Source organism: Alosa sapidissima, chromosome 13 (genome assembly GCF_018492685.1).
Source record: "Alosa sapidissima isolate fAloSap1 chromosome 13, fAloSap1.pri, whole genome shotgun sequence".
Classification (NCBI taxonomy): Eukaryota; Metazoa; Chordata; class Actinopteri; order Clupeiformes; family Clupeidae; genus Alosa; species Alosa sapidissima.
The window spans coordinates 27,129,095-27,142,516 of NC_055969.1; the positions used below are offsets into that span (position 1 = coordinate 27,129,095).

Here is a 13,422-nt window from a genome sequence, read left to right on the forward strand (position 1 = left end):
GTGGTGTGTGTGTTTGTGTGTGTGTGTTTGGGGGCATTAGGACTTGAAGACGTGCACGGCGCGCACCACGTACTGCCGGCATATGGGGCACTCGTTCATGCGTTTGCCACATTTGGTGCAGGTGACCATGTGTCCGCACTCGAGCAGCACGCAGTCTATGAACGCGTCCATGCAGATACGACACAGGTTCTCATCCACCGCACTCAGCTGCGGCCTCAGGACACCGTCTACGGAGAGAGAGAGGGGAGGAGGGAGAGAGAGGGGGGGGGGGAGAGAGGGAGGGAAAGAGATGGAGGGAGAGAATGACGGGGAGAAGAGGAGGGGAGGGAGAGAATGAGACAGACAGATGAGAGAGAGAGAGAGAGAGAGAGAGAGAGAGAGGAGAGGGAGAACAAGAGAATAGAGAGAGAGAGAGAGAGGATGGAGAGAGAGAAGATGGAGAGGGAGAGAGGGAATGGAGAGGGAGAGAGAGAGAGGATGGATAGAGATGGATGGATATATATAGAGAGAAAGAAAGGCAGGAGAGGAAGAAAGAGAAGGGAGGAAGAAGGGATGGAGGAGGAGTTGAGAAGGGAGTAATGGAGGAGGAGAGGGAGGAGAGGAGGAGGTGGAGAAGGAGAGGGAGGAGAGGAGGAGGTGGAGAAGGAGAGGAGGAGAGGAGGGGTGAGGGATGGAGGAGGAGAGGGAGGAGAGGGGGAGGTGGAGAAGGAGAGGAGGAGAGGAGGAGGTGGAGGAGGAGAGGAGGAGGTGGAGGAGGAGAGGAGGAGGTGGAGGAGGAGAGGAGGAGGAGAGGGAGGAGAGGAGGAGGTGGAGGAGAGGAGGAGGTGGAGGAGGAGAGGGAGGAGAGGAGGAGGAGAGGGAGGAGAGGAGGAGGTAGAGGAGGAGAGGAGGAGGAGAGGGAGGAGAGGAGGAGTGAGGGATGGTAGGAGGAGAGGAGGTAGATGAGTTTAATGTTTCAAGAATAAATACAAATTTAACCACAAAGCAATCTACATCAAACAGTGTTAATTCAGATGGAGTTAATCAAGAATATAGCCCTTGGGAACTTGAGGACTTTTGGGAGTGATGAATATTTGACTGGACTCGCGTGATGTGATGATGATGAGTTAAATCTAAATGCTGATTTAGTCTGAGGCTCTCGTTTCAAAGGTTTGAATCACTCTCTGACTGAGCAAAGGTCATCAAGACAGTCCTTCCATCTATCTCTCTCTCTCTCTCTCTCTCTCTATTCTGTTCAAAGTTACTCAGGCCGGAAGTCAAGCGCTCCGTTTGTGGAGCATACAAATAGTTTTAGAAGACTGGTCTCATTTGCTCAAACGTGCACTCTGGTGTAGCCTGTCCCATTGATTATAGTGGTGTAGCCTCCCTGTTAGTCAAGTCCACTTCAGAGACTTTCTAATAAGGAGACACAGCACTCAAAGACTCCTCCATAGAAATGCATTGGGGTTAGTTCATAATGCCAATATGGCCGCTGTCTACACATATCCCACTCCTTCAGTTACCAAAAGTCGACATGTGAATACATTGTGCCAATCATATGGTATGTTGTGAATACATCGTGCCAATCATATGGTATGTTGTGAATACATCGTGCCAATCATCATGCCAATATGGTATGTATCATCCTGCCAATTATAGGGTTTGTTGTGAATACATTGTGCCCATCATATGGTATGTTGTGAATACATCATGCCAATCATATGGTATGTTGTGAATACATCGTGCCAATCATCATGCCAATATGGTATGTATCATCCTGCCAATTATATGGTTTGTTGCAAATACATCATGCCAATCGTGATCTCACAGCTTGGTGTCGTGAAGCCTTGCACACACACGGAGTGGCCAGAACAGCATCGTGATAACTGCCCAAAGTGTGTTGACAGATAAGTGGGAGAATTTGCCTAAAAGGACTTTGTGAATGTTTGAGTCTAGAAATTCTATATCTGAAGAAATGACCAAACTCAGTCAGTTGATATGATGTTTCATTCTCGATAATTTAAACAGTGCTGGTTCTTTTATACTGTATTTTTATTTTCTCAAGTATATCACACATTTATACACAAATGGTTAAAGGAAAATAACATAGATCATTCTGACCTCACATATTTAGGTTACATCACAATGATCTATGTTATTTTCCTATTTGTACATAAATATGTGATATTTTGTCTTTTACCCAATTTTGTCTATTGCTGAAACCGACTTAGACCACAGAAACCAACCGATACTGGAACCGATGCAGTCCATCTCTGGCATAGTCTTGCCACATGTGACCACAACTGGGCCAGAGCTGTACCAAAGTCGCCCCAGACCCAGCTACAGTTGAGGACACAATCTTGAGATCAGAGGGCCAGCCACATCCAAGAGCTGGGGTTTGTCCAAGAAGGCCACTAGTGACCTGGGTGGGAATACCAAACGCCCGCCACTGAAACTGTGTTGATTAATGAGAGGCTTTTACAAGCGATGAGGGCTCTGAGGACTAATTCAAAGTAATGATGACATTTAGCTATTAAAATACCATGGCAGATGAGTGGCAGACCATGAGGGATAGGGGACGTAACCCACATACACACACACACGCGCGCACACACACACACACACACACACAGACGCACACGCACACGCACACGCACACATGCACACACACATACAGGTGACTTTTCAGTTCTTTGACCTTTCAAAGGACAAGCCTGGCCATGAATCTGATTGGATGAGACAGCGCTGATGAAACCATATAAAAACCAGACACGCCAAAAATGTCTACTCTCCCAGCTAATGTTCAGGGGGGAGTGACATGTCCATCTCACTCTCATTATGGCTCCCGTGACTGTGTGACATCCTTACCTCCGAGCTCTCCAAGGCAGATGGGAGGGGGGTACGTTGTTACTAGAACACACCACAAGAGGGAGACATTTCACCACACATTCTAGTGCACTTTCTCCACCACGCCACAGATACCAAACCAGTTATACATCTTTACTAGCTCTATTTGTTTACTACAACACACAAATAAGTAAATAAGTGATCCATCAGCTATAAGGTGAAAAGCATGCTGGGAGGCGAAGGTGCTCACCTGCTGTAATGTCACTGTTCACATTCTCCACTGCAACAGAAAAATATCAGCATCAGGCAAAAATACTAACTCTATAAATTACTTTTACGCACTTTATAGTGCACAGTCCCTAAAAACATTTGGTAAAAAACATTTTAGACCATTTTGAAACCACTTTTGAGAGACAACAGTAAATGAAATAGGTCAGATAAAAGTCAGCAGTTGATTGTGACCAGTGTTGTGCATTGAACACGCTCATTTTTTCGTGAACGTTGAACTGAACGCAACACATTTTTTAATAAAGAGCTTGAACGTGAATTAGTTCACATTATGTGTCATGAACGGCAGACATCACTGTAAATGAACGTTGGAATTTGTTAACTGAGTGACATCTGTTTTCTCTTTTGAAACGCAACGAGAGAAAGTTCCTCCCTCCTGTATTCTCGCTGGTGCCGCTTAAATCATGTATCACCAGACAGAAATGGTTTTTGACATGTGTGCGCAATGCATTGCGGGCAACGTAGTGTCCGGCTGAGAATAGTTGAACAGCATACTGGCTTCCGCACAACGTTACCCGTGATAAATTGCAGCAGAGCGGGGTAGGCATAGCAACGCCGCGTAGCAGGCAACGACGAGAGCGCCGAAGGCTGGATTTCATAGCACTAAGTATAGAACTGGTCTACCTTGTCTGTACTGCTGCAAGTTTCATCACCTGGTAAGAAACCCACAATTGCAGTGTCATGAGCAAATATCTAATGAGCAGCTTCAAAGAACGTATAGTGATTTCTAGCTTGTAGTGTGAAAAAAAGTATTTATATATTTAAATATCTCACGAAAAAAAGTAAAATGAACTGAACTTTGAACTAGTTCAGAATTAAAATTGTGAACTTTGAACGTGAACTGTTCACTTTGAGCATGTATGAACTGAACTTGAACTAGTTCAGAAAAGCTGTGAACTGGCACAACACTGACTGTGACAGCAGTATTAGTGTGAAGCAAATTGAATGGAATGCTAGTAGTGGTTGTGTGCGGTGTTAATCCCTCCTGGTGCTATCGGAAGATTCCTTTTTCTCAGTTGCTTTGATGCATTTCTCACCCCAATTCAACAAATTGGCCATTTCATCACTTGTGTCATTACATGCAAATGTGTTGAACTAGCTCTCATAACTAGTCGGGGGGCGTAGCACCAGATCCTGGGCCCTATGCATAGGCAGTCCTGATGGGCCCCCATGCACCCTCCCCCATGCAAATTCCAGACTTTTCAAGTGCCCTCTCCCCCCTTGGGGCCCTGATAATCAGTCCCACTTTTACCCCCAGTTCGACACCCCTGCCTATAGCACTTTTACCCCCAGTTCGACGCCCCTGTATACAATTATATGTGACCTGACAGACAGGAACAGCTCTGACCAAGGGGTGTTTTACTGTATATTGGTCATTTTTTATTTGCACAATGCTATAAAAACCTTTATTTTCTTTTTTTTCTTTTTTTTCTGTCAACAGAAAAAAATCCCCTCCACACACAATAATGTGTAACTTTTCAAATAGAAAATAGTGCTGCCTTATTTATTAGAAAATAAACTCATATTGACAACACGACAAAACAGTTTGACTACCTTGACATAAACTATGGCATCAGGACTTGCCATTTTGATTGCACTGACAGTTTCATTGGTATAAATATTTGCTTTTGAGGTATAAACAAAGCCTTTTGAGCAAGATACGCACTTTTGCAGACAATCCACTATGCGGTGCAGTTTTTAGAAATGCACAAACTGTTGTGCACATGTTAAGGATGATTTGAGAAATGCACCAATACGACTGAGAAGAACTGTTACTCATGTAGGGTGCTCATCTGGTGTGGTTCTAGTGCTGGTCTAGTGTGGTTCTAGTGCATGTAGGTTGTCCAGTCCTTACTGGATCTGCGGTTCTGCTCATTGTCCCGGTACAGTCGGTGCACTCGTTCCACCAACTCCCATTTCTCGCAGCAGCCAGAGAAGTTGACAAAGTTCCGTGCCAAGATCTCCTTCAGCTGCCGCACCGTGAGGCTCTCGATGGCGTCCTCTGTGGCGATGTCCGAGAGAGAGGCTCGCGCACGACGCTGAGTACCTGGGCTGGCCTGCACACAGGCACAGACAGACAGGCAGGTGGTCAGACAGAGAAGAAGACAGGCAGACAGACAGACAGAACGACAGACAGACAGATACTCAGGCAGAAAAGGAGACAGGCAGACAGACAGACAGATACTCAGGCAGAAAAGGAGACAGGCAGACAGACAGACAGATACTCAGGCAGAAAAGGAGAAAGACAAGTGAAATCAGAAAGACAGAGAAAGAGACAGGCAGACAGATTGACAGATGGGTACTCAGGCAGAGAAGGAGACATGTAGACAGACAGACAGATAGAAAGACAGACAGATGGACAGACAGACAGGTACTCAGACAGAGAGGAAGATATGCAGGAAGACAGATAAACAGTGAGACAGAGAGAGGAAAGGCAAGTGAGCAGATAGACAGACAGATAGACAGACAGGTACTTATAAAGAGAGAGAGAGAGGGAGAGAGCGAGAGCGAGGGGTGGGGAGACAGATAGGTACTCAGATATTGACAAATACATCACTGAGGAATGAAAAAGCAGACAGACAGACAGACAGACATTGTGATAGGTTGCTTCCTCTGTGGCAGTCTGACCACCAGGAAGAGCAGTGTGTGTGTGTGTGTGTGTGTGTGTGTGTGTGTGTGTGTGTGTGAGAGAGAGTTTCATCACATTCAGGCCCCGAGGATGTAATCAAAGGACTGAGCAGACAATGCGGAGCCAGGTGGCTGATCACACAGGGAATTGTGGGTAAAATAATCTCGGAGGCATTTTTTTAATATGAATTTGTCTGAGTGTGTGTGTGTGTGTGTGTGTGTGTGTATGTGTGTGTGTGTGTGTGTTTGTATATACCTCCTGTATACTGCTACTGTCTTCCAGGTTCAATGTGGCGAGAGAGGCAGCATCAGCTTGGTCCTGTGGGTTCAACACAAGACAAAAAAACAGCATCATCATCATCATCACTCATTAATTACCCCCTGTTTCATCATAATCATCATGAATTACCACCACCTACATCATAATCATCATCACGGTCATCATCATCATCATCATCATCATTATTCTGCTGTGGTCACCTTCATCATGGTCATCCTCATCATGTCTGAGCTCTCTCAGGGTGGCATTGCTTCTTGAGCTCAGCGTGTGCTCTGGGTTTGTGCAGATTGACTGCATATGATTGATTCTTTCATGTGTTGTGTGTGTTTGTATGTTCTGTATGTTTGTGTGTTACTGCTGTATGCTGTCTACTGTCTACTGTCTGCTATGTGTGTGTGTGTGTGTGTGTGTGTGTGTGCATGTGTGCGTGTGTGTGTGTGTGTGTGTGTGTGTGTGTGTGTGTGTGTGTGTGTGTGTGTGTGTGTACTCTTCTCGTCTCTTGTTGGTTTCAGCATATTTGTGACGGCTGCTCCTAATCCCTCTAATGTCTTTTATGTGCTCTGTCTGTCGGACGGACAGCCAGCCATCTCCACCCCCCTCCCCAGCACATCTCCTCTGGCCCGCAGTAATCCACTTACTGCCCATCACACAACAACAAGATAAATCATTAAATAAAGTCATGGCCACATGCAAACATGCACACATGCACGCACGCACACACGCACACACACACACACACACACGCACACACACACGCACGCACGCACACACGCACACACACGCACACACACGCGCACAGTACACACGCGCACACACACACACACACATACACACACACACACACACATACACACACATACTGTACACACACACACACACATACACACACATACACACTCACACACGCGCACACACACACACAATAGTCATGGCATCCCCCTCTCTCTCTCCACTATGGTATGAACATGCTACCTCTGCTGCCTCTCTCCAGCGGTGCCATTTAGACTGCAGACTTACAGCATGCACACACACACACAGGGAGCTAAAGTCAGGATCTTACAGCACACACACACACACAGGCAGCTAAAGTCAGGATCTTAAAGATGCACACACAGGAAGCTAAAGCTAATGGAGATGCAACTGGGTATGTCTAACTACTACAGCACCAGCTCTTAGCTATCCAGCTATCGAGGTGCCTGCATGACCCAGTGCAATGCTAATGAAGGCTGCTCTGTTGGTGAGGTTGTTATCGAGGTGCCTGCATGACCCAGTGCAAGGCTCACGAAGGCTGCTCTGTTGGTGAGGTTGTTATCGAGGTGCCTGCATGACCCAGTGCAATGCTCACGAAGGCTGCTCTGTTGGTGAGGTTGTTATCGAGGTGCCTGCATGACCCAGTGAAATGCTCACGAAGGCTGCTCTGTTGGTGAGGTTGTTATCGAGGTGCCTGCATGACCCAGTGAAATGCTAATGATGGCTGCTCTGTTGGTGAGGTTGTTTGCCCACAGAGGTTGCTTTGTTGGTGATTTTTGTTTCTGATGTTAAATAGGTTTGGTTGTGGATTGGCCACTGCGGGAAATCACAAGGAATAAAAAACCTCACCTGGGTATATCGGAAATCTGAGTGGGAAAAAAGGATTTTGGAGCCAGCATGTGCATGCACAATACTTCACACGACTCTTTTCATTTGTACAGAGATGTACAGGGACAGCTCATATCAGTGAACAGTGATATATTGATGGCCGCTGTGTGCAATCCCCTACCTACAGCTCTCAGAATTTAACATCTCTCCTGTGTATTTGAAAAACTGATCAGCTACTTTGACTGATCGTACCCAAGCTAGTTGTGTAAACTTGTAGTGCCGATACTTGCTCTGGATATGTATATATAATATAGAGCACACTGCATTTAGTCTGAAGCCCTGTGGAGCTCCTGGACGACAGTCCCACAGCATTTACAGAAGTTCCTGTTCACGGACGACTGAGGTCACGGCACTGTCAGTTACAGGTAATACAGATTTAAATATGTAACTCAACCACTCTCTGAAAAAAGATGGATATTGGACACATGCATTTATAGTTCATAGCTCATTCTCTTCGTGTTTCTATTGGAAAGTGTTCACCAACAGCTTCATGTGTGTGTGTGTGTGTGGGTGTGAGTGGTCAAACTAACTAATTAGATGACTACTTCAGCAGCATTGGTCAGTTGTAGTGGGATGATACTTGGGCTGTATATGGAGCACACTGCCTTTAGTGCAACACTGTGTGGGACTAACAGGTGACTGGAGAAGCTGCTGTTCCCAGACAGCTGGAGGAGGATATGGCGGAGGGCTGTTCATTTCCTCTGTTTTTCTCAGAGCAGGCGGATGAATTATTCTGTTTGATGGCGAGAGAAACAACCCAACACTTCACCTGCAAACAGACTGGAGGGAGGGACAGGAGGGAGAGCAGGAGAGTGTGTGTGTGTGTGTGTGTGTGTGTGTGTGTCGCCGAGTGTGTGTGTGCGTGTGTGTGTGTGTCGCTGAGTGTGTGTGTGAGCAAGCTAGAAGGTTATGGTTAGTGTAAGTGTGTGTCTGTTTAGAGTTAGTTGTGTGTGTGTCTATGTGTTTGTTAATTATTTGTGTTTTGGGGTGAGTGTGTGTGATGTGTGTGTGTGTGTGTGTGTGTGTGTGTGTGTGCAGGGGTGGGGAGTGTGTATGAATGAGATCGCTTCCCCGCTGAGAAAAAGATTGAAAAGAGAGATGGTAATGAGAAACTATTCTGAGCCCACCCCCATCTTTCTCTCACACACACACACACAACTCTCCTGCTCCATACAGAAAGTAATTAGCTAATGGAGCCGCCGTCTTCCTGAGTGGTGTGTGATGAGAAATGGTCTTGGGTCTGACAGAGAGAGACCTCAGCCTGACCGAGTGAACAGCGTACGCACGCACCCATGCATGCACACACACTCACACACACACACTCACACACACTCACACACACACACACACACACACACACACACACACACACATACACATCTGGTCGGTGCTCTCCAGCATACCCTGCTGTAAATAATACATGGGTCCGTCTGTCCAACCAAGATGAACTGACCCCATCACATGATCACACTGCACACACTCACACGCACACACACTGCAGACATCAAACAGAAGGTTGTACCTCAGCACATTCACTCTTATGCATACCCCACCCCCCGCCACACACACACACACACACACACACACACACACACACACGCGCAAACACACACACACACACACACACACACACACACACACACTTGCTATGGTCTTTCTGAATGGTTTTATCACAATAGCCTGCAAATGTAAAGCATCATCAGCGGTTTCAGCAATATACAACCCAGAACTCTGAATCTCACTCATGTGACCCTTAAACACCTGGGAAGGTGCACTCTGAATCTCACTCATGTGAAACACCTGAGCAGGTGCACTCTGAATCCCACTCTTGTGAGTTTTAAACACCTGGGCAGGTGCACTCTGAATCTCACTCATGTGACCCTTAAACACCTGGACAAGTGCACTCTGAATCCCACTCATGTGACCCTTAAACACCTGGGCAGGTGCACTCTGAATCCCACTCATGTGAGTTTTAAACACCTGGGCAGGTGCACTCTGAATCCCACTCTTGTGAGTTTTAAACACCTGGGCAGGTGCACTCTGAATCTCGTGTGATGTACTAGCGGCAGTTCTCTGGGAGGACGTCATTAGATTAGTTTAATGTTTTATTCGCTGCTCTAATAGCTGGATCACAGGTCCCCTAAGCAAAAGAGCCGAGTGTGTGTGTGTGTGTGTGTGTGTGTGTGTGTGTGTGTGTGTGTGTGTGTGTGTGTGTGTGTGTGTGTTTGTGTGTGTGTGTGTGTGTGTGTGTGTGTGTGTGTGTGTGTGTTTGTGTTCCTCACAGACTCTCTTTGCAGAAGGGCTGCAGGCCACAAGAGGGAATTAGCAGAACCACACACACACACACACACACACACACACACACACATACACACACACACACAAACACACACACACACACAGGGAACACTGAGGGCAGGAGTTATGTAATGAGCTCAGTGAAGCTCTGCTTAAAAGAGAGAAAACAGGACCGGCTTAGTGCTTCAGTCTGCATCTCTCTCTCTCACACACATACACACACACACACACACTTGCTTTCTTTCTGTCTCTTTTTCTCTCTCCTCTCTCTCTCTCACACACACACACTCTCTTGCTTTCTTTCTATGTCTCTTTCTCTCTCTCCTCTCTCTCTCTCTCACTCTCTGTGCAAGGATGCAGCTGTAGCGTCACACCACAGTGTGCTATATGTAGCATGCCATATGTGAGTATGTGCATCTGTGTAAGTATATGCACACTATGATTTGAAGCATAGTGTGTGTTTATGCCTGAGTGAGAGTGCAAGTAAGTGTGTGTGTAAGTAAATAACTTTGTGTGTGTGAGAGTAAGTGTGTATGTGTCATGCCCGTGACTCTGCAGATTTCCCTGGTACCTGCTGAATGCAATCTCGGCAGTGAAAATCATTATCATACCAGGATAGAGTGGCAGGCCAATACGATAAGGAGTGATAGGATACGATACTGTGTGATACCTCAGTCTGTGGTGCAATAGAGGCATACACTATTCTCTCTCTCTTACACGCACACACACACACACACACACACAGAGTACACATACACACACACTCTCTCAATGATGACATGTTCACACAATTTAATGGTTCTAGAAGTCTGACTGTGTATGTGTGTGTGTATGTGTGTAGCGTAGTGTAGTGTGTGTGATTGTCAGGGTTGTGCACAATTCGAATTACAATTCTGCTTCCTGTTTGCTACCTCAGTTGAAATGCAAGTGAAATTCAAGACTTGAATTGGAATTTAAGAGCCAGTTTCAATTCAATTCTGGAATTTTGCACAAGCCTGGTGTGTGTGTGTGTGTGTAGTGTATCGTAGTGTGTGTATGTGTGTGTGTGTGTGTGTGTGTGTGTGTGTGTGTATGTGTGTGTGTATGTGTGTGTATAGTGTATCGTAGTGTGTGTAGTGTGTGTGTATGTGTGTGTGTGTGTGTGTGTGTGTGTGTGTGTGTGAGTGTGTGTGTGAGTGTGTGAGTGTGTGTGTGCATACCTGACTGCTGGTGCCTGAGCTGGAGCTGAGTGTGTCGTCTTGTGAGGTGGTGATTGACAGCTCTGAGTGTTCTGAGACTGACCGAGGGGCGGATCCCTGTGGGGGGCTCAGGACCACTCCCGGCCTCTCCTCCTCCCCCCTCCTCTCCTCCTCCTCCTCCCCCTCCCCCTCCTCCTCCTCTCGCTCCTCATGCTCCTCCTTCTGCTGCGGTCCCTCTCCCTCCCTCCTCTCCTCCTCATCCTTATTCTCTTCCTCCTCCTCTTCGCTGCCCTGCACCACCACCACCGCCTCCTCTCGCGCCTCCTCCTCTCGCGCCTCCTCCTCCTCCTCCTCCACCTCTTCTTGCACCACCTCCTCCCCGATGCGTGGCGGCCGCGGCCCCAGCGTGCACATCACCAGCTCCACCAGGTCCTCCTTCTCGCGGCAGGTGTCGGTGGGGATGTTGCGGAGCATCAGGTACTGGCGCAGGTCCTTGACCCGCAGGCGCATGAGCCGCGGCCGCTGGAAGGCCGTGCCCCACAGCAGGTGGCAGGTGGCACAGCGACGCAGGTTCTCCTGAAGGACCGAGCACAGCGAGCAGTAGCTCTTACGGCAGTCCGAACACACGTACTGGACAAGAGAGAGGACAGAGAGGAGAGATAAGAGAGATAATAAGTACACACATGCGGGAGGAGAGAGAGGAGGAGAGAGGAGGAGAGAGAGGAGAGAGGAGGAGAGAGGAGGAGAGAGAGAGGAGAGAGATGAGGAGAGAGGAGGAGAGAGGAGAGAGGAGGAGAGAGGAGGAGATAGAGGGAGATGAAAGTGAGGATGAGAGAGGGAGAGGTCTATTGAATCAGTCACAAAAGCATGGTGTCATCACCTAATTAAAACATACAATACACGACAGCAGCGCCCACAGATCCACATATATACAGCATGCACAGATCCATATATACAGGTCCACATATATACAGCATATGCACAGATCCATATACAGGTCCACATATACAGCATATGCACAGATCCATATATACAGGTCCACATATACAGCATATGCACAGATCCACATATACAGCATATGCACAGATCCATACAGGTCCACATATATACAGCATATGCACAGATCCACATACAGCATATGCACAGATCCACATATATACAGCATATGCACAGATCCACATATATACAGCATATACACAGATCCAAATACATACAGCATATCCACAGATCCATATATACAGGTCCACATATACAGCATATGCACAGATCCATATATACAGGTCCACATATACAGCATATGCACAGATCCACATATACAGCATATGCACAGATCCATACAGGTCCACATATATACAGCATATGCACAGATCCACATATATACAGCATATGCACAGATCCACATATATACAGCATACGCAGAGATCCACATATATACAGCATATGCACAGATCCACATATATACAGCATATGCACATATCCATATATACAGGTCCACATATGTACAGCATATGCACAGATCCATATATACAGGTCCACATATATACAGCATATGCACAGGTTAGGAGATAGTGTGGAGAGAGGAAGAGAGAGAGTGAGAGAAGAGAGAGTGAGTTAAAAAGGAGAGGAGAAAAATGGGGATAGAGGGAGAGAGAGAATGAATGCACACTTGAGGAAAGGAGGAGAGAATGAACACACACGCTGAAAGACAGAGAGAGAGAGATGGAAATGTGGAGAGAGTGAACACTCATGATGAAATATGTAGAGACAGAAGACACGATAGAGTGAGAGACAAAGAGAGAAATGAGAGAGAGACAGAAAGGACGAGTGCAGTTGCCCCAGCCAGCTGTGCCACAGCTGGGACCCCAGAAAGAAAGGAAGTTAAATAAGAAATGGAAATAGTAAAAGGGAAACTGGAAAAGAGGTGATTAAAGAGGAGGGAAAAACGAGTGCAAGTGTGAAAGAGTGATTAATAAAGAAGGGGGGAAAGCATGCAAGTGTGAAAGAGTGAGCGAGAGAGGATGAGTGATGAATAAAGAGACACTGGGAGGAAAAGGAACACAGACAGAGTTGGAGGAGAAAGAGAGGGAACACAGACAGAGTTGGAGGAGAAAGAGAGGGAACACAGACAGAGTTGGAAGAGAAAGAGAAAGAGAGGGAACACAGACAGAGTTGGAGGAGAAATAGAAAGAGAGGGAACACAGAGTTGGGAGAGAAAGAGAAAGAGAGGGAACAGACAGAGTTGGAGCTTGGAGGAGAAAGAGAGGGAACACAGAGTTGGAGCTTGGA

General features: G+C 46.7%; 1 protein-coding gene across 1 annotated transcript in view; it reads right to left on the reverse strand.

Moving 5' to 3' along the window:
- rnf34b (ring finger protein 34b) overlaps positions 1-13,422 on the reverse strand; it is a 30,007-nt gene continuing 16,585 nt past the window's right edge. Inside the window, exons 3-9 of the mRNA XM_042058390.1 lie at positions 11,509-11,766; positions 11,158-11,328; positions 5,999-6,061; positions 4,970-5,171; positions 3,077-3,106; positions 2,848-2,889; positions 1-227 (exon numbers count right to left, since the gene is read on the reverse strand). Of these exons, the coding sequence (XP_041914324.1) occupies positions 37-227; positions 2,848-2,889; positions 3,077-3,106; positions 4,970-5,171; positions 5,999-6,061; positions 11,158-11,328; positions 11,509-11,766 (957 nt within the window). The 3' untranslated portion in view covers positions 1-36. The remainder of the gene's footprint in view (positions 228-2,847; positions 2,890-3,076; positions 3,107-4,969; positions 5,172-5,998; positions 6,062-11,157; positions 11,329-11,508; positions 11,767-13,422) is intronic.